Source organism: Eriocheir sinensis, chromosome 32 (assembly GCF_024679095.1).
Source record: "Eriocheir sinensis breed Jianghai 21 chromosome 32, ASM2467909v1, whole genome shotgun sequence".
Taxonomy (NCBI): domain Eukaryota; kingdom Metazoa; phylum Arthropoda; class Malacostraca; order Decapoda; family Varunidae; genus Eriocheir; species Eriocheir sinensis.
Genome location: NC_066540.1, coordinates 14628201 through 14648108, shown reverse-complemented (window position 1 = coordinate 14648108; position 19908 = coordinate 14628201). Strand labels below are relative to the sequence as shown.

Genomic DNA, 19908 nt, shown 5'->3' with positions numbered 1-19908 from the left:
ATGTAATAATTTTATCTCCGCAAGTCAATTGTCAGTGAGATGATGGATTTTAAGAAGCACATCAGAGTTTTTCAAAATACGAGTTCTAATTTGTCAGGGTACATTAGAGGGGTTCTGAAGGTTTTAACAGCCAACAAACTTTAAAAATAAACATCATATAGATAACCCTAAAATGCTAGGCTAGGATAAAGAGGCTCTAGGAGGGGCTTTCAAAATATACACTAACTGGTTTTAGTGTTTCAGGGTATACTGATGAGGTATTGAGGGTTTGTACACACTACTGATTCATCAAAATACATAGCTTTAGCTATGCTAAAGAGATTCTAGGGAGGTTCATAAATTAAACTCTTAAAAGTATTGATCAACTAATTATAAATATGCTAGGCTATAACAGTGAGGTTCTGGAGGTTCTAAGGCTGATTAACTCTTCTAATCATATATATCAGGTAATTCTAAGTCTGCAAGGCAGTATTTGTGGTCTCTTGGATGTTCTAAAGTCTTGGGAACTTAGAAAACTATATGAGCCCATTCGGGACTGGCGAAGCTGTTGACGTTTTCCATTTGAAGAGCTTTATAGATACCAGACTTCATCAGTGTCGGTTTGTTTAAAGTTTGATGGATTCTCTAGTAATATATAAATTCCTTAGAACTATATAAATCTTTAGAAATATATAAATTCCTCTGAAATATAGCTACCTTAGAAATCTATGAATCTTTAGATATATATAAGTTCTTAGAAACATATAAATTCCTTAGAACTATATATTTTTTGGAAATATATGAATTCTTAGAAGTATATAAATTCCGTTAGAAATATAAAGATTCCTTAGAAATATACAAATTCTTAGAAACATATGAAAGTCGTGGAAATATATCAATTATTAAAAATACATAAATTCCTCTGAACTATATGAATCTTTAGAAATATGTAGATTCTTAGATATATATAAATTCCTCAGAAGTACAGACTCCTAGAAAAATATACTAATAGAAATATATACGTTTACAATCCAAAAATATATATGGATTCTAAGAAAATATATAAACTCTTCAGAGATATCAATAAGCTCCTTCCAAGTTTGCTAAGCCATAGATGTTCTCCAGTTTCAAAAGCCACGTAAACTGAATATCATGAAGACCTATAAGTTACAAAGCGCCATTCACACACGTTCACGTTCGGTCAATAAATAAAACACGGTCACGTACGTCTCTCAGGCTCGCGCGCGTATGAAAATAATTCCTTTCCTTAATGAATAAAGGAATCAACTTAAGGGGGTGGAGGGCAGAAATATTTAAAGGGAGGCATGTGATAAAGGAAAAATCCTAAAACACCAGAATTAGGAATCCAGAGATTTGGAATGTTTGAAATATCACTCAAAACGTATATAATAATTCCAAAAGGACGGACGACTGCGTGGGGGAATGAATGAGAGGGTTAATTACGTCATATCAAGCAGTGCTTAGTTTGTTGTTCTGGGATCGTTGAAAATGGATATGAAAGAAAAATACCTGTTCTCATTTTTTTCTCTCACTTCGTTGTTATCTTTCCATGTTTCGAAGACGATGTGGCTTTCTGTGAGGCTTACTTAAAATGTGACCCAAGGATAATATTACTGTTTACATCTTCAAAACGTCGACAAGGAAAACAATAACATATGTTTGTTTACTCCTTCCAACCGTTGACATGCTAACTGATACTCTTCCTTTTTTGCTTCTATTTTCCGTGCTAACTTCCACTATTTCGAGGACGATGTGACGTAGATGGCTAAAATATGGCCAAAGTACTTACTGTTTGCTTACGCCTTCAAAACATCGACAAGAAAAAAAAAAACATCCACGCGTATTTTCCATATTTTCCTTCGCTCGTTAGGAGGACGCCATGGCTCTGAGAGGGTTAAACAATCAATATAATTATGTCTGTGTGTTTACTTCTTCCTGCCAACCACCCGGATGGCCTTGGCATATTCGTCGAACATGTCCATCAAGAGAAGATCGTCCATGCACTGGCGGAAGACGAGGTTGCTGTAGCAGTTTTCCCTGAAAGCAGCCACCAAAGAGAACGTTAGTAATGTCATAAAGAAAACGGGTAAAAGGGTGCCGAAAAAGGGTAACTTGAAGAGGATGGGCGTTTGACTTAATGGCTACATGAAAGAAAAATAACAGAAAATCAAGGATAACCCAATGTGTACGTGAACCAAAGAAAACATTAGTTTGAGATGGGGAAAATTAACCATGACCAAATAAATGAAAGTTTAAACCATAAACGTGAAATGTTGAGAAAATTTTTTCTTCAAAACTGAATGGAAAATGAATAATAAGAAATAACTGCTAAATTATGATCAACAAAATATGTCAAAGCAACTTAATCAGAAAGATTACATTACAGTTAAGAAGCAAAAAAGGTTTTAAATAACAGGAGAATCAGAATAAACATGCAAATAAAAATAGAAAGGAAAGGAAAATAATGATAACGATGCAAGATGCAAACTTAGAAAAGTAATATTTAATAGTTAATAAAAAGAAGTTAATATTAAATAGAAAAAAAATGTTACAGGCGAGCAGATAAAAAGAAAAACAAATAATGTCTAGAAAGGTATAAAGAGATAGTTAAAAATGGGTGAAACTGACCGTAGACTTTATAATCAGATAAATATGTGTAGGAATTTAATGTAAAATATATGATATATATTTGTGTAAAATTAATGGAAGAAATGAGTGTAAAATAAATGGAAGAAATCAGAGTAAAATAAATGGTAGAAACTGATGTATATAACAGAAAAGCTGTATAAGTGTAAAGAATCTTAAAGAAAAAGCAATGCAAAATATTAAAGAAATTATACAGGCAAGTGAAAACCAAATGACTGAAAAAGTGAAAGATATTTTCATGCAGTAAAAAAATAATAAATCAAAATCGAGAAGAAAGGTAAGAAGAGAAAAAAAATTCTTGATGTTCTTGCAATTAAAAGGTTGTTAAAAGTGATAAAAAGTAATAAATCAAAATCTACAACAACAAAAGTAGAGTAAGGAAAAAAGGAAAAAGTAATAATAAAAAATATTATCTTTGTCAATTAAAAATAAAGATCGAGAAGACGAAAAATTTGACAGAAAAGTTAAAGATAAAATCAAAATATAAGTGCTTTGTTATTTTTGGTCAGTTAAACAAGCGGAATAAAAAAATACATAAAAATCGAACGCCAGTAGGATTGAAAAAGTTAAAAATAATAAATAAAAATATGCCTGTTGTTATTTTTGGGGAGAGAGTGGGACCAAGATGCATTAGAACAAGACACGGGCAAACACAAATATGTATAACTTAGACCTAGAAACAGACAAACACAGATCGAGTTAATCAATAGACACATACAGACACAGGATTAATAATCAATACATACGGTGGTTAGCTATGCGTCATTATCCCTCAGAAAGACAGAAGGGTAATCAGGATCTAACCACGGCCACAAGGTTAATAATTAGGACATGCGGTGGTTAGCTATGCGTCATTATCCCTCAGACAAACAGCGGGTTGATCAAGACCTTACCGGTCACAGGATTAATAATTAGGACATGCGGTGGTTAGCTAAGAATCACTATCCCACCGTTTACCGGCATCTTATCCTCTGACAGCGTCCCTAATGCGGATCAACTGCTCGGGGTTTTCCAGCAGAAGGTCCTTCACACAGTACTCAAACATATCATTGTCGAAACAGTCTCTCCTAGATGGCGTTGGTTCGGGAGCGGAAGGGAAGGAGGAGGAGGAGGAGGAGGAGGCAGGAAGGAAATGGTAGAATTAAACATAAAAAACTCACCTTATTCTAAAATAATAATAAGGTAAATGATAACGTAGGGAAAAGAATGGTTAGAAATGTTAAACTAAACTCAGGCATAAAAAGCCCCCCCCCAAAAAAAAAGACTTTGGTCAAAAACAATAACGAAAATAATAATGCAAAGTTAATGAAATTCAAGAAATGTTATAGTTAAGCGTGAAAACTTAGGAGAAAACATAATCTTGGTAACTTAAAGAAAATGTAATGTTAATAACTTGGAGAAAACGCTATTTTGGCTAAACTAAAAGAGTAAATCATGAACAATGCTTTAGTTAGGCATAAAATCTTAAGAGAAAACATACCTTTGGTACGTAAATTGTAATGAGCGGCAAATAAAAGGTAAAAGAAATACTAAAGTCAGCCATACGTACGATCAAGACTAACAAAATTATATAAATGTTAAACTTAAAACCTGAATCAAACTTCATCAATATAGAAACAAATAATAAAACAAACGTTCAAAATAACACTGATTCTATTAAACTAACAAATATATAAAACAAAGTAAGAACAAATATAAAATTGAATGATAACACAATATTAACAAATAAATGGTAAAATAACGAGATAGATAGATAAATAGATAGATAGAGAGAGAGAAGACAGATTAAAAGAGAAAATAGAGATAGAATGAGAACACACACACACACACACACACACACACACACACACACACACCTCCTTTCCCCCCTTTTAGCCTACCTGCAGCCACTAGCGACATGGGACGAGCGGTAGAGGTTGAAGCAGTCGTCGCACACGTGTTCAAGCTTGCTGAAGAGGGACCTGTCGTAGATGCCCTTGCAGGAACGGTCGTAGGCCTGGCGTTTATCCAGAGGGTGGCCGGCTGGTCCCTCCACGGCTACCCTCAGCTCTCCCAACGCTGCTGAGGAGTCCGCACCGCCTCTCAGTTGACCCAACAGCCTCTCCATGCGCCCGAACCCTTCTGCTGAGCGGGCGTGTGCGTGGGGGAGGATGAGGATCGAGGCGCCAAGAGCTACCACCACCACCAGCGCCACCGTCGAGGTCTAAGAAGGAAAACGGAGAGGGTAGAAGAATAAATACAATAATAATAATAATAATAATAATAATAATAATAATAATAATAATAATAATAATAATAATAATAAAAATAATAATAATAAAAATAATAGATGAATACATGATAAGCATGAGATACAGGAAATGGGTAAGAAGAAGGAATGATTGTACCAAAGAATATAGGAAAAAATGAAAATGCTAATGAGAGAGAGAGAGAGAGAGAGAGAGAGAGAGAGACACTATCGCTAGACTCTATCACTAGACTCCAAGAACTACTCACGGAAATCCTAAAACTTCCTCTACGAAAGCCTTATCAAGTTTGGGCGGCGAGTTTCCATTTTTTATTTAGAATACGTTCCTTAGGTTTAGGCCCGCATTCTCTGACGCTTTCGGCTCTCACAAATATTTCGCAAGTCCACGAAGGAGATTAGTCGGGTCCTCATGAGTGTTTTTCACGTTCATGGTGCAGAAGTCTTGTTAAACTATCACTAGGCCCATATATCTACCAACAGGTTCGAACACAATCTCTATCAAAGCCTTACCAAACGTGGGTGTGTGAGCCCCGAAATGTTTGAGGATACAGGCCAGTAAATGTTAGCAAGAGTAGTGCGGAAGTTGTTCTCTGATTGTATGTGTCGCTGATTGGGCCTCACCTGGAGTATGCTGTGCAGTGCTGGTGCCAATATTACTACAAGGATATATATTCTCTCAAGGCAATACAGTGTTGGTGCCACTATTATTGCAAGGGTATAAATTATCTCGAGGCAATGCAGTGTTGGCTCCAATATTACAGCAAGGATATAGATATAAATGACCCAATGACTTAGAAAATTGCCCTACAGAAAAAACAAAAGAAGCTAAACTTACATTATTTGGAAAGACTTATACTGCGAGGTGATTAAGCAAAGTCTTTAAACGGGTTGAGGTGATCAATAAGGGCGATTTAGAAACATTACTTATACTGGAGATATGTTAGGACACGCAATAATGGGTAAACACACCATGACTTCAGGTTGAGGAAGGCGACGGGCAAGATCAGCGAAGGAAGGAATGATGGAAGTAAGGAAGGAAGGAAGGAAGGAAGGGAGGAGGAACAGGGCGGTGGATGAGTGAAACAAACTGAGCAGATGTGAAGATGAGGCAAAGGCAACTGAAAGATTATAATGGAGGCTAGACAGTTTTACGATCTAGGAAAGAAGACAGGAAATTAAAGATCAATAAAAGATGAGATAAAGGTGAAGATAAAGATAGAAAGATGCGAAAAACAAATGTAGTTTTCAAAAGAAGATAGACAGATAAATAAATTGGAAGGAAGGACAGGTAACAAAGGAGAAAGAAAAACTTGAATACAAGTGAAAACAAGAGAGAGAGAGAGATAGTGAACATAAAATGATAAGGTAGAAAGTTATAAATAGGTGCTAGTCATATTTATAAATGGGGAAAGAAGACAGGAAAAAAAGAGAAAAAAGCAAGGAATGCGTTAATTTAGATTGTCAGATGGTGACAACGGAAATAATGATAGAAAGATAGTGACAAATAAAGAAGATAGGAAAATTTAAATAAACGTTTGGCAGCTTCATGGTTGGGAAAGTGAGACAGATAACAGAAGAGGAAGGAAAGGAAAAACAAGGAATAAAAGTAAAAATAGACAGAAATGATGGAAAGCCAAGATATGATAGAAAATAATAAATAAAGATCAGATAAATTAATGAAATGCTGACAAATTTATGAATGAGGAAGGAAGAGACGAAAGAAGGAGAGAAAGAAAAGCAAGGCATAAAAGTAAAAAAAGAAAAATATCGATAAAAACAAATGTATATAGATAGGAAGTTTTAAATGAAGTTAGACAAATCAACGAATGGGGAAAGAAGGCAAGAAACGAAAAAGAGGAAAAAGTGAAATACAAGAAAAAACACTGATACATACACAAACAAACAAAGGTAGAAAGAGTTGAATGACGTTAGACAAATATACGAATTGGGAAAGAATGGAAGAAAAGAAAAGAGAAAGTTAAATGCAGGCAAAAACAATGATCAAGAAATAGAGACATAGACTAGGTAACTGGAGGGAATATTTGGCACACACTCACCATTCTGTAGGCCACCATTGCGGACTTGGGGGAGGTGTGTCACTGTAAGAGGAGCTAAGGAGGCCTCTTCTCCCTGTGGATGATGGAGCTGGACTGCTGCAGTTGATCTCGCCGCCTCCCTTATATACTCCTGGTGACGTCAACGAGCCCTTCAATGGGCTGATGGTTCTCAATGAAATTTCGAGGGAAGTGAGGGAGTCGTGCCATAGTCTTTCAAGGGGGGTAATTTAGACTCAATTGGCTGTTATATATCTTTATTTTTTGTTTTTCATTTCATTATGCTTTTTGTTTTTTTCCTTCATATTTCTTTTCCTTCTTTTCATCATGCGTGCGTTCTCTATGGCTCTCGCTTGCTTACTTTTTATTTTACTTTCTTACTTTATTATTTTTTTATCTCTCTCTCTCTCTCTCTCTCTCTCTCTCTCTCTCTCTCTCTCTCTCTCTCTCTCTCTCTCTCTCTTATATTTCCATCTTTCTGTATTTTCACTGTCTGTCTTTCTTCCTGTCTTTTTATTTTCTCTCTCTCTCTCTCTCTCTCTCTCTCTCTCTCTCTCTCTCTTTCTCTGTCCAGCTATTTTTCTCTCTTCTTTATCTATCAAGCCATCTATCTATCTATCTACCTATCCATCCACTACCTACAAATCTATATTTCTCTTTAAGTATCGGTGCACAGTCATCACAAACTACTCTTGGAAGGCAAACTATGCAAACAGGATGCCTAGGGACTTGTAAAGACTTATGATCCGCTACAGTAACCTTAAGCTATTAACTGTAGCATTAAACGTAAACCGGGTCATTCCTGGGTAGCTTTGTCGTCAGCATGAAATATGTATCAGCGTGCTCGCCTCGTATCCGCGCATCCCATGGTAAACGATACTCTTGTCTTGTGCGAGAGCGGCGAGTCTGAGTAAATACATGCCGAGGCGAATGAACGCCGTCACGGCCCGCCTTATTTTCGGAGGTGATTTTGACCCTATGTATATTTTTACCTCGTGACGTACCCTACACAGTCAAAATCAGAAAAGCATGGAAATTTAGGATCTGGGTTTATAAAAGTGATGCGACGAAAACCAGCTGAGTACTAAGGAGTTGGAGGGAAATAAGTGCAAGAAAATGTGTATTCCCTACTTCATTTAACTCCGATTTTCGTATGTATTTTTTACATTATTGTTACAAATGTATGCTAGTGTGATGCAGAATTATCTCAAAAAGATGATGGTGGTCTCAATTTTTCTTAAAAATGAATGTTGGGGTCAGGAAACAGGGAGGGAGTGAGGTGTGTGAGGTCGTCGGTTTTGGATGAACTGGGCACACCCACGGCCGCTGCGGCGCTTCACTCAGCACAATACAGGGAGACAGGGGACGCGCAATCTAGTATGTAAGTCTGTGGTCTGACACACAAACTTACATACTAGACTGCACGTCCCCTGTCTCCCTGTGATATGAAGCAGCAGCGGCCGTAATCATCCAATCATCATCAAACACGACCACACACACCTTCCTCCCCCTTTTTTTTTATAACTGAGACCACCATCATCTTCCTAAGACAATTCTGCCTCACACTAGCATAAAATTCGAGCAATAGTTAAAAAAATACACATACGAAAATCAGAGTTAAATGAAGTAGGTAATACACATTTTCTTGCACTTATTTCCATCCAACTCCTTAGTACTCAGCTGGTTTTCGTCGCATTTATTTTCGTATGCGTATTTTTACATTATTGTTACAATTTTATGCTAATGTGATGCAGAATTTTCTCAGGAAGATGATGGTGGTCTAAGTTTTCTTAAAAATGAATGTTGGCGTCAGGAAACAGGGTGGGAGTAAGGTGTGTGAAGTCGTCAGTTTTGGATGAACTGGGCACACCCACGGCTTCACTCAGCACAATACAGGGAGATTGGGGACGAGCAGTCTATTATGTAAGCCTGTAGGCTGACAACAAAGAGCATTCGACTGTGAAGTTATAAATGAACCTCTTCTTCGTGTTTAGTCTTCAGGTGTGTATTCTTTTTGGGGGATAATCAAATAAATAAATAAATTAATTAATTATTTAATAAATATATTGAAATACAGATAAATAGATAAAGAAATATATAATTATTGGGTGAACTAAATTAAACATGTACACATTTTCCCCGTATATTTCTTCATGTGTAAACTTCCCTTCTGCATTATTTGGTTAACTTAAATTATAATGAGAGGAATTTATATATGCGGTGTTAAAACTACTGCTACCTTTACTACTACTACGACCATTACTACCGTTAACACTGCCACTACAACCACTATTTCTAGCAACATAAACTGCTTCTAAAATATAAATGAGACACCAGTTTAGTTCAGCACTAACAAGTTATGTTTGCCCTGCCTAGCATATTCCCTTACGACCATGTTACAAGTTCTCCCTTCCTCGACCATTCCCTTGTGGCCATGTTATAGTCCGTTTCATTCCGTCTGTCCACTCGCGATCGTAGATGTGGCACCTGCGCATTGTTAGTTCGTGATTGCGTGAAAATCAATTTTATATTTTCAGTGATATATTTGAATGAATTTTATATTTTCATTGATATATTTGAATGTTTGAGTATAAAAAAAATACTCAAGTCATCTCATATAAACCGCAAACAGAAGATTTGCATTGATAATCTACCATAAAGGCACACGAAGGAACAACTTATATATTAAGCAGTATAGTCTGATCATGCTCGAATGACCTATGGCCTTTCAGATATCCACATTTTATCTCATGCAGGTGCATAAAGTGACATACGACTCTGCAAATCTCTATACATAAGGGATCATAATGTGTTGCATGTAAATAATATGGGTAGCCTAATATTCGAAAAAGCCTAGCATCGCATTCAACAGTTATTATATATATATAGATATATATATATATATATGTATATATATATATATATATATATATATATATATATATATATATATACTATTTCATGTTATTTCCATTATTAATTGTTATTTACATGCAGTAAATTATTAAGATACCCTTTATTTGCACTTGCAGAGCCAAATGTATTTTAATATACGTGAAATGAGCTACCAATCAATGAATATGAAAACCTATACATCGTTCGAGCATGATGTGACTAAGTTATTTGATACAAGCTTGTATTTTCCTGTGCTTGTACGAGTATGTTAGATTATCGATGCAAACCATTGAGTTTTTTTTTATTTCTTATACATAAACATTCTAATAATATTGATAAATAAGCCTGAATGTCTATCACAAAAGTAGATTTTCACGTATTCACGAACTAGAAATGCGCAGGTGCCACATCCATCACAATTCCCGCTTTATTAGTGGACAGATGAAATGAAACAGATTATACAAGCTCTGTCTTTCTAGACCATTCCCTTACGGCCATGTTGTAAACTCTTGTTGGTAGTAAGGGAGTGCTCAATTCCTAGTTGGTCCACGAGTAAGGAAAAACCAATACCTTTCAAGGATATTTTATTATAAAAATTACATAAACAAAACACAAAAGATACGTTGGTGTGTGAATATGCGTGTACATATGTGAATGTTGTGTAGTGTAAATGACATTGAAGTGTTGGTGTATGTGCTCTTCCTCGGCCATTTCCTTAAACCCATATTTCAAGCTCGCTCTTCCTCCGCCATTTCTTTACACTAATATTACAAGCTCTCCATACCCAGGCTATTCCCTTACGCCATTATTACAAGCTCTCCCTTCCTTTTTCATTCCATTTCTCATATAACTAACAGTATATATTTAGGGCCGCGTTCACAGTCGTTTGGTACGCACCCTAACCAAAGGCCCTACCATCCTGCTGGTAGCAGCCATTACCATCGCCTCGATCCGCTTTCACAGTTGCTGTTTTCGTGGTATCGGCGACTACCAGCAGCGCGGTAACGGTCATGACAAGACGAAGGCGCGTGATGCGGCAGTGTTGGTATGCCGGAGCGGCGGGAAATGTCAACATTACATCAGCTGAGCGGGAGATTATGAAGGATAAATGTGAAAAATAAACGTAAAAAGAGTAAACGTGAAGAATAGATATAAAGAATAACTGTAAAGAATAGATATGACGAAAAAATGTGGAGTGTCTCGCTGTAATACACCGCTCAAAACTACTGATAGCCTAATATTTCCTAGGGATAATAGGTGAAAATTTATTTAATAATGGTGACAAGTTTTATAGATCTATTTAGCAGATGCCAGCAAGACAGACTCTTCATCTCTCTCTCTCTCTCTCTCTCTCTCTCTCTCTCTCTCTCTCTCTCTCTCTCTCTCTCTCTATCTATCTATCTATTTTACACAACAGGGCTGATTTCGTTATATGTGTGCCCTATGCATACGTATGAGGCTATCTAGAATAGTACGAAAGTTTGACCAAGAAGGCATAACAGGTGAATTATGGTGACAAGTATTAAAGTCCTCCCTTCTCCTATATTGTGTATTTTGCAACAATAAACCATCCATCAATCAAACTGAAATTCTCAGCAGGACGTTTAGTGGTAAGCAGGTGAAGTGAGTTCATGTCATTCGAAGTCTTTTAATTTTTTTCTCATATTACCACTGAAGCCCTGCAACGTGTTGCGGTACTGTGTAATATTTTCTTACATCCATTTAAAGAAATAATATAACCACTTGAGCAAGAATTTGTTTTATTTAGTAATTAATGCCATTGGTAAGCTCCACTGGGGAGCCCCCGAGGCTACCAGAGCTCCGTTACCAGAGGTTCCAATCTCCGGTACTGATGCAGACAAACAGCGCCGCGAAAGACGACTGTGAAAGCGGATTTCTTGTTGGTAGCGGCGATCGCCGCTCTTGGTAACGATGAAAAACAAAAGTGACTGAGAAAGTGGCCCTTAATCTTGAATCAATTAGTAGCCTATATAAGATAAGGGTGTTTTCAAATATATTATTTTCTTTCATATTTGTGATTGTGAGCTTAAGTTAAAATGTAAACATACGCTCTCCTCCATCAAAGGTTATTAAGTCATTCATTTGATTCTTAAAGTCTGTATTTATTTGCATCCTCTCCTCTCAGCTCCTCCGGCTCCTCCTCCTTCACAGTCACGGTACAAGTCTTTGGCACAGCGTCATCACAAAATCCTACGTACACCTCCGCCCCCCGTGTCTGGCGATACACGAGGGACACAACGCCTATTCACTGAGAGTCTCGAGTTTCTAAAAACTAGCAAACTCTTCTTGAAATAGACAATACTGATAAAATACTCCTCTGGTAGGGATGTGGATGGCTATAGTCTGTTAAACTCTTCTAAAGAATATAAATTACTAGCAAATTACAACTCTGGTCTATATTATAGTCTATTACTCTCGTCTAAAAATATACATTATTGATAAAATATTCCTCTGGTAAGGTTGTGGAAGATTCTAAAGTTATCTAATTCTTCTAAAATATAAATTACTAATAAATATTCATCTGGTAAGGTTGGGGATGGTCTATAGCCTAATACAGACTCCTTAAAATATATAATAAATAGTTTTACAACTCTGTAAGGATAATTAGTGAGATATTGGAGGACTCGAAGTCTGTCTAACTCTCCTAAAAGTACATTACTCCTAACAAACTACTCCTCAGGCAATAGTCTAGCGGGTCTAAGGCATACTAAGGTCTTCTGAAAATGCCCAATAGATCAATACAATATTCTAGGCTTGCACAGTGGGTCCAGGAGGGTCAGAATAGCCTAATCACTTCTATAAAATATGTAATAATTTTATCTCCGCAAGTCAATGGTTAGTGAGATCATGTACTTTATGAAGCACATCAGAGTTTTTCAAAATACGAGTTCTAATTTGTCAGGGTACATTAGAGGGGTTCTGAAGGTTTTAACAGCCAACAAACTTTAAAAATAAACACCATATAGATAACCCTAAAATGCTAGGCTAGGATAAAGAGGCTCTAGGAGGGGCTTTCAAAATTTACACTAACTGGTTTTAGTGTTTCAGGGTATATTGATGAGGTATTGAGGGTTTGTACACACTACTGATTCATCAAAATACATAGCTGTAGCTATGCTAAAGAGATTCTAGGGAGGTTCATAAATTAAACTCTTAAAAGTATTGATCAACTAATTATAAATACGCTAGGCTATAACAGTGAGGTTCTGGAGGTTCTAAGGCTGATTAACTCTTCTAATCATATATATCAGGTAATTCTAAGTCTGCAAGGCAATATTTGTGGTCTCTTGGATGTTCTAAAGTCTTGGGAACTTAGAAAACTATATGAGCCCGTTCGGGACTGGCGAGGCTGTTGACGTTTTCCATTTGAAGAGCTTTATAGATACCAGACTTCATCAGTGTCGGTTTGTTTAAAGTTTGATGGATTCTCTAGAAATATATAAATTCCTTAGAATATATAAATCTTTAGAAATATATAAATTCCTCTGAAATATAGCTACCTTAGAAATCTATGAATCTTTAGAAATATATAAGTTCTTAGAAACATATAAATTCCTTAAAAGTATATATTTTTTGGAAATATATGAATTCTTAGAAGTATATAAATTCCGTTAGAAATATAAAGATTCCTTAGAAATATACAAATTCTTAGAAACATATGAAAGTCGTGGAAATATATCAATTATTAAAAAAACATAAATTCCTTTGAACTATATGAATCTTTAGAAATATGTAGATTCTTAGATATATATAAATTCCTCAGAAGTACAGACTCCTAGAAAAATATACTAATAGAAATATATACGTTTACAATCCAAAAATATATATGGATTCTAAGAAAATATATAAACTCTTTAGAGATATCAATAAGCTCCTTCCAAGTTTGCTAAGCCATAGATGTTCTCCAGTTTCAAAAGCCACGTAAACTGAATATCATGAAGACCTATAAGTTACAAAGCGCCATTCACACACGTTCACGTTCGGTCAATAAATAAAACACGGTCACGTACGTCTCTCAGGCTCGCGCGCGTATGAAAATAATTCCTTTCCTTAATGATACAAATGACTAGAGTAAAGAAACCAACTTAAGGGGGTGGAGGGCAGGAATATTTAAAGGGAGGCATGTGATAAAGAAAATATCCTAAAACACCAGAATTAGGAATCCAGAGATTTGGAATGTTTGAAATATCACTCAAAACGTATACAATAATTCCAAAAGGACGGACGACTGCGTGGGGGAATGAATGAGAGGGTTAATTACGTCATATCAAACAGTGCTTGGTTTGTTGTTCTGGGATCGTTGAAAATGGATATGAAAGAAAAATACCTGTTCTCATTTTTTTCTCTCACTTCGTTGTTATCTTTCCATGTTTCGAAGACGATGTGGCTTTCTGTGAGGCTTACTTAAAATGTGACCCAAGGATAATATTACTGTTTACATCTTCAAAACGTCGACAAGGAAAACAATAACATATGTTTGTTTACTCCTTCAAACCGTTGACATGCTAACCGATACCCTTCCTTTTTTGCTTCTATTTTCCGTGCTAACTTCCACTATTTCGAGGACGCTGTGACGGAGATGGCTAAAATATGGCCAAAATACTTACTGCTTGCTCACGCCTTCAAAACATCGACAAGAAAAAAAAAAACATCCACGCGTATTTTCCACATTTTCCTTCGCTCGTTAGGAGGACGCCATGGCTCTGAGAGGGTTAAACAATCAATATAATTATGTCTGTGTGTTTACTTCTTCCTGCCAACCACCCGGATGGCCTTGGCATATTCGTCGAACATGTCCATCAAGAGAAGATCGTCCATGCACTGGCGGAAGACGAGGTTGCTGTAGCAGTTTTCCCTGAAAGCGGCCACCAAAGAGAACGTTAGTAATGTCATAGAGAAAATGGGTAAAAGGGTGCCGAAAAAGGGTAACTTGAAGAGGAAGGGCGTTTGCGTTAATGGGTACATGAAAGAAAAATAACAGAAATTTAAAGATAACCCAATAAGTACGTGAACCAAAGAAAACATTAGTTTGAGATGGGGAAAATTAACCATGACCAAATAAATGAAAGTTTAAACCATAAACGTGAAATGTTGAGAAAAAAATTGCTTTCAAACTGAATGGAAAATGAATAATAAGAAATAACTGCTAAATTATGATCAACAAAATATGTCAGCGCAACTTAATCGGAAAGATTACATTACAGTTAAGAAGCAAAAAAGGTTTTAAATAACAGGAGAATCAGAATAAACATGCAAATAAAAATAGAAAGGAGAGGAAAATAATGATAACGATGCAAGATGCAAACTTAGAAATAGGTAATAGTTAATAATTAATAAGAAGAAGTTATGATAAAATAGAAAAACAATGTTACAGGCGAGTAGATAAAAAGAAAAACAAATAATGTCTAGAAAGGTATAGAGATAGTTAAAAATGGGTGAAACTGACCGTAGACTTTATAATCAGATAAATATATGTAGGAATTTAATGTAAAATATATGATATATATTTATGTCAAATTAATGGTAGAAATTAGTGTAAAATAAATGGAAGAAAGCAGAGTAAAATAAATGGTAGAAAATGATGTATATAACAGAAAAGCTGTATAAGTGTAAAGAATCTTAAAGAAAAAGCAATGCAAAATATTAAAGAAATTATACAGGCAAGTGAAAACCAAATGATTGAAAGAGTGAAAGATATTTTCATGCGGTAAAAAAATAATAAATCAAAATCGAGAAGAAAGGTAAGAATAGAAAAAAAATTCTTGGTGTTCTTGCAATTAAAAGGTTGTTAAAAGTGGTAAAAAGTAATAAATCAAAATCTACAACAAGAAAAGTAGAGTAAGGAAAAAAGTAAAAAGTAATAATAAAAAATATTATCTTTGTCAATTAAAAATATAGATCGAGAAGACGAAAAATTGGACAGAAAAGTTAAAGATAAAATCAAAATATAAGTGCTTTGTTATTTTTGGTCAGTTAAACAAGCGGAATAAAAAAAAATACATAAAAATCGAACGCCAGTAGGATTGAAAAAGTTAAAAATAATAAATAAAAATATGCCTGTTGTTATTTTTGGGGAGAGAGTGGGACCAAGATGCATTAGAACAAGACACGGGCAAACACAGATATGTATAACTTAGACCTAGAAACAGACAGACACAGAGCGAGTTAATCAATAGACACATACAGACACAGGATTAATAATCAATACATACGGTGGTTAGCTATGCGTCATTATCCCTCAGAAAGACAGAAGGGTAATCAGGATCTAACCACGGCCACAAGGTTAATAATTAGGACATGCGGTGGTTAGCTATGCGTTATTATCCCTCAGACAAACTGCGGGTTGATCAAGACCTTACCGGTCACAGGATTAATAATTAGGACATGCGGTGGTTAGCTAAGAATCACTATCCCACCGTTTACCGGCATCTTATCCTCTGACAGCGTCCCTAATGCGGATCAACTGCTCGGGGTTTTCCAGCAGAAGGTCCTTCACACAGTACTCAAACATATCATTGTCGAAACAGTCTCTCCTAGATGGCGTTGGTTCGGGAGCGGAAGGGAAGGAGGAGGAGGAGGAGGAGGAGGCAGGAAGGAAATGGTAGAATTAAACAAAAAAAAGTCACATTAGGGTAAAATAATAAGGTAAATGATAACGTAGGGAAAAGAATGGTTAGAAATGTTAAACTAAACTCAGGCATAAAAAGCCTCCCCCCAAAATGACTTTGGTCAAAAACAATAACGAAAATAATAATGCAAAGTTAATGAAATTTAAGAAATGTCATAGTTAAGCGTGAAAACTTAGGAGAAAACATAATCTTGGTAACTTAAAGAAAATGTAAAGTTAATAACTTGGAGAAAACGCTATTTTGGCTAAACTAATAGAGTAAATCATAAACAATGCTTTAGTTAGGCATAAAATCTTAAGAGAAAACATAACTTTGGTACGTAAATTGTAATGAGCGGCAAATAAAAGGTAAAAGAAATACTAAAGTCAGCCATACGTACGATCAAGACTAACAAAATTATATAAATGTTAAACTTAAAACCTGAATCAAACTTCATCAATATAGAAACAAATAATAAAACAAACGTTCAAAATAACTCTAGCTGATTCTATTAAACTAACAAATATATAAAACAAAGTAAGAACAAATATAAAATTGAATGATAACACAATATTAACAAATAAATGGTAAAATAACGAGATAGATAGATAAATAGATAGATAGAGAGAGAGAAGACAGAGATTAAAAGAGAAAATAGAGATAGAATGAGAACACACACACACACCTCCTTTCCCCCCTTTTAGCCTACCTGCAGCCACTAGCGACATGGGACGAGCGGTAGAGGTTGAAGCAGTCGTCGCACACGTGTTCAAGCTTGCTGAAGAGAGACCTGTCGTAGATGCCCTTGCAGGAGCGGTCGTAGGCCTGGCGTTTATCCAGAGGGTGGCCGGCTGGTCCCTCCCCGGCTACCCTCAGCTCTCCCAACGCTGCTGAGGAGTCCGCACCGCCTCTCAGTTGACCCAACAGCCTCTCCATGCGCCCGAACCCTTCTGCTGAACGGGCGTGTGCGTGGGGGAGGATGAGGATCGAGGCGCCAAGAGCTACCACCACCACCAGCGCCACCGTCGAGGTCTAAGAAGGAAAACGGAGAGGGTAGAAGAATAACTACAATAATAATAATAATAATAATAATAATAATAATAATAATAATAATAATAATAATAATAATAAAAATAATAATAATAAAGATAATAGATGAATACATGATAAGCATGAGATACAGGAAATGGGTAAGAAGGAATGATTGTGCCAAAGAATATAGGAAAAAATGAAAATGCTAATGAGAGAGAGAGAGAGAGAGAGAGAGAGAGAGAGAGAGAGAGAGAGAGAGAGAGAGAGAGAGAGAGAGAGAGAGAGAGAGACTATCGCTAGACTCTATCACTAGACTCCAAGAACTACTCACGGAAATCCTAAAACTTCCTCTACGAAAGCCTTATCAAGTTTGGGCGGCGAGTTTCCATTTTTTATTTAGAATACGTTCCTTAGGTTTAGGGCCGCATTCTCTGACGCTTTCGGCTCTCACAAATATTTCGCAAGTCCACGAAGGAGATTAGTCGGGTCCTCATGAGTGTTTTTCACGTTCATGGTGCAGAAGTCTTGTTAAACTATCACTAGGCCCATATATCTACCAACAGGTTCGAACACAATCTCTATCAAAGCCTTACCAAACGTGGGTGTGTGAGCCCCGAAATGTTTGAGGATACAGGCCAGTAAATGTTAGCAAGAGTAGTGCGGAAGTTGTTCTCTGATTGTATGTGTCGCTGATTGGGCCTCACCTGGAGTATGCTGTGCAGTGCTGGTGCCAATATTACTACAAGGATACATATTCTCTCAAGGCAATACAGTGTTGGTGCCACTATTATTGCAAGAGTATAAATTCTCTCGAGGTAATACAGTGTTGGCTCCAATATTACAGCAAGGATATAGATATAAATGACCCAATGACTTAGAAAAGTGCCCTACAGAAAAAACAAAAGAAGCTAAAATTACATTATTTGGAAAGACTTATACTGCGAGGTGATTAAGCAAAGTCTTTAAACGGGTTGAGGTGATCAATAAGGGCGATTTAGAAACATTACTTATACTGGAGATATGTTAGGACACGCAATAATGGGTAAACACACCATGACTTCAGGTTGACGAAGGCGACGGGCAAGATCAGAGAAGGAAGGAATGATGGAAGTAAGGAAGGAAGGAAGGGAGGAGGAACAGGGCGGTGGATGAGTGAAACAAACTGAGCAGATGTGAAGATGAGGCAAAGGCAACTGAAAGATTGAAATGGAGGCTAGACAGTTTTACGTTCTAGGAAAGAAGACAGGAAATAAAAGATCAATAAAATATGAGATAAAGGTGAAGATAAAGATAGAAAGATGCGAAAAACAAATGTAGTTTTCAAAAGAAGATAGACAGAAAAATAGATTGGAAGGAAGGACAGGTAACATAAGAGAAAGAAAAACTAGAATATAAGTGAAAACAAGAGAGAGAGAGATAGTGAACATAAAATGATAAGGTAGAAAGTTATAAATAGGTGCTAGTCATATTTATAAGTGGGGAAAGAAGACAGGAAAAAAAAGGAGAAAAAAGCAAGGAATGTGTAAATTTAATGATTGTCAGATGGTGAGAACGGAGATAATGATAGAAAGATAGTGACAAATAAAGAAGATAGGAAAATTTATATGAACGTTTGGCAGCTTCATGTTTGGGAAAGTGAGAGAGGAAACAGAAGAAGAAGGAAAGGAAAAACAAGGAATAAAAGTAAAAATAGACAGAAATGATGGAAAGCCAAGATATGATAGAAAATACTAAACAAAGATCAGATAAATTAATGAAATGCTGACAAATTTATGAATGAGGAAGGAAGACAGGAAACAAGGAGAGAAAGAAAAGCAAGGCATAAAAGTAAAAAAAGAAAAATATCGATAAAAACAAATGTATATAGATAGGAAGTTTTAAATGAAGTTAGACAAATCAACGAATCGGGAAAGAAGGCAAGAAACGAAAAAGAGGAAAAAGTGAAATACAAGAAAAAAAAACACTGATACAAACACAAACAAACAAAGGTAGAAAGAGTTGAATGACGTTAGACAAATATACGAATTGGGAAAGAATGGAAGAAAAGAAAAGAGAAAGAAAGTTAAATGCAGGCAAAAACAATGATCAAGAAATAGAGACATAGACTAGGTAACTGGAGGGAATATTTGGCACACACTCACCATTCTGTAGGCCACCATTGCGGACTTGAGGGAGGTGTGTCACTGTAAGAGGAGCTAAGGAGGCCTCTTCTCCCTGTGGATGATGGAGCTGGACTGCTGCGGTTGATCTCGCCGCCTCCCTTATATACTCCTGGTGACGTCAACGAGCTCTTCAATGGGCTGATGGTTCTCAATGAAATTTCGAGGGAAGTGAGGGAGTCGTGCCATAGTCTTTCAAAGGGGGTAATTTAGACTCAATTGGCTGTTATATTTCTTTATTTTTT

The 19908-nt window shown here is 36.2% G+C and overlaps 3 protein-coding genes and 1 long non-coding RNA gene across 22 annotated transcripts in view; 1 reads left to right on the top strand and 3 right to left on the bottom strand.

Moving 5' to 3' along the window:
* LOC127006214 (crustacean hyperglycemic hormones-like) overlaps nucleotides 1-7114 on the bottom strand; it is a 43496-nt gene extending 36382 nt beyond the window's left edge. For 5 of the 16 annotated variants that reach the window (XR_007759264.1, XR_007759266.1, XR_007759269.1 and 2 more), the window contains exons 1-3: nucleotides 6952-7114; nucleotides 4527-4849; nucleotides 1510-2037 (exon numbers count right to left, since the gene is read on the bottom strand). Coding sequence is in view for 7 of the 16 variants with exons in the window: in XM_050875817.1 (XP_050731774.1) it covers nucleotides 3611-3713; nucleotides 4527-4849; nucleotides 6952-6969 (444 nt within the window). In the remaining 9 variants the exon portion in view is untranslated. Of the gene's footprint in view, nucleotides 1-516; nucleotides 2038-3603; nucleotides 3714-4526; nucleotides 4850-6951 lie in introns of all 16 variants that reach the window. The other 11 variants (XM_050875819.1, XM_050875818.1, XM_050875813.1 and 8 more) reach the window with 8 other exon arrangements.
* The window catches only part of LOC127006216 (crustacean hyperglycemic hormones-like), a 54911-nt gene that overhangs the window by 21557 nt on the left and 13446 nt on the right, over nucleotides 1-19908 (bottom strand). The window contains exons 4-5 of one of the 3 annotated variants that reach the window (XR_007759273.1): nucleotides 16004-16218; nucleotides 3187-3319 (exon numbers count right to left, since the gene is read on the bottom strand). The exons of the other annotated variants lie outside the window; for them this stretch is intronic. The gene's annotated coding sequence lies outside the window, so the exon portion shown is untranslated. Of the gene's footprint in view, nucleotides 1-3186; nucleotides 3320-16003; nucleotides 16219-19908 lie in introns of those variants that run through there. 3 annotated transcript variants of the gene reach the window in all.
* The window catches only part of LOC127006218 (uncharacterized), a 51927-nt gene that overhangs the window by 25097 nt on the left and 6922 nt on the right, over nucleotides 1-19908 (top strand). The window contains exon 3 of the long non-coding RNA XR_007759275.1: nucleotides 12577-12926. This is a non-coding gene — a long non-coding RNA (uncharacterized LOC127006218). The remainder of the gene's footprint in view (nucleotides 1-12576; nucleotides 12927-19908) is intronic.
* Nucleotides 353-19787, bottom strand: LOC127006215 (crustacean hyperglycemic hormones-like). 2 transcript variants are annotated; one of them, XM_050875821.1, is made up of 5 exons: nucleotides 19646-19787; nucleotides 17182-17504; nucleotides 16288-16397; nucleotides 13365-14719; nucleotides 353-696 (listed from the first exon to the last, which is right to left on the bottom strand). In XM_050875821.1, exons 1-3 carry the CDS (start codon nucleotides 19661-19663, stop codon nucleotides 16295-16297), a joined length of 444 nt encoding a protein of 147 aa, XP_050731778.1. In that variant the 5' UTR covers nucleotides 19664-19787; the 3' UTR covers nucleotides 353-696; nucleotides 13365-14719; nucleotides 16288-16294. The 2 variants fall into 2 exon arrangements, with proteins under 2 accessions (XP_050731778.1, XP_050731777.1); XM_050875820.1 differs by lacking the exon at nucleotides 16288-16397 and having other exon boundaries at nucleotides 19646-19786.

What these genes read in the sequence shown, in the direction of transcription:
- LOC127006215 (XM_050875820.1), bottom strand. An exon ending in CATGTCGCTAGTGGCTGCAG is followed by an intron (nt 14,720 to 17,181) that starts GTAGGCTAAAAG and finishes GGCCGCTTTCAG; the next exon opens with GGAAAACTGCTACAGCAACC.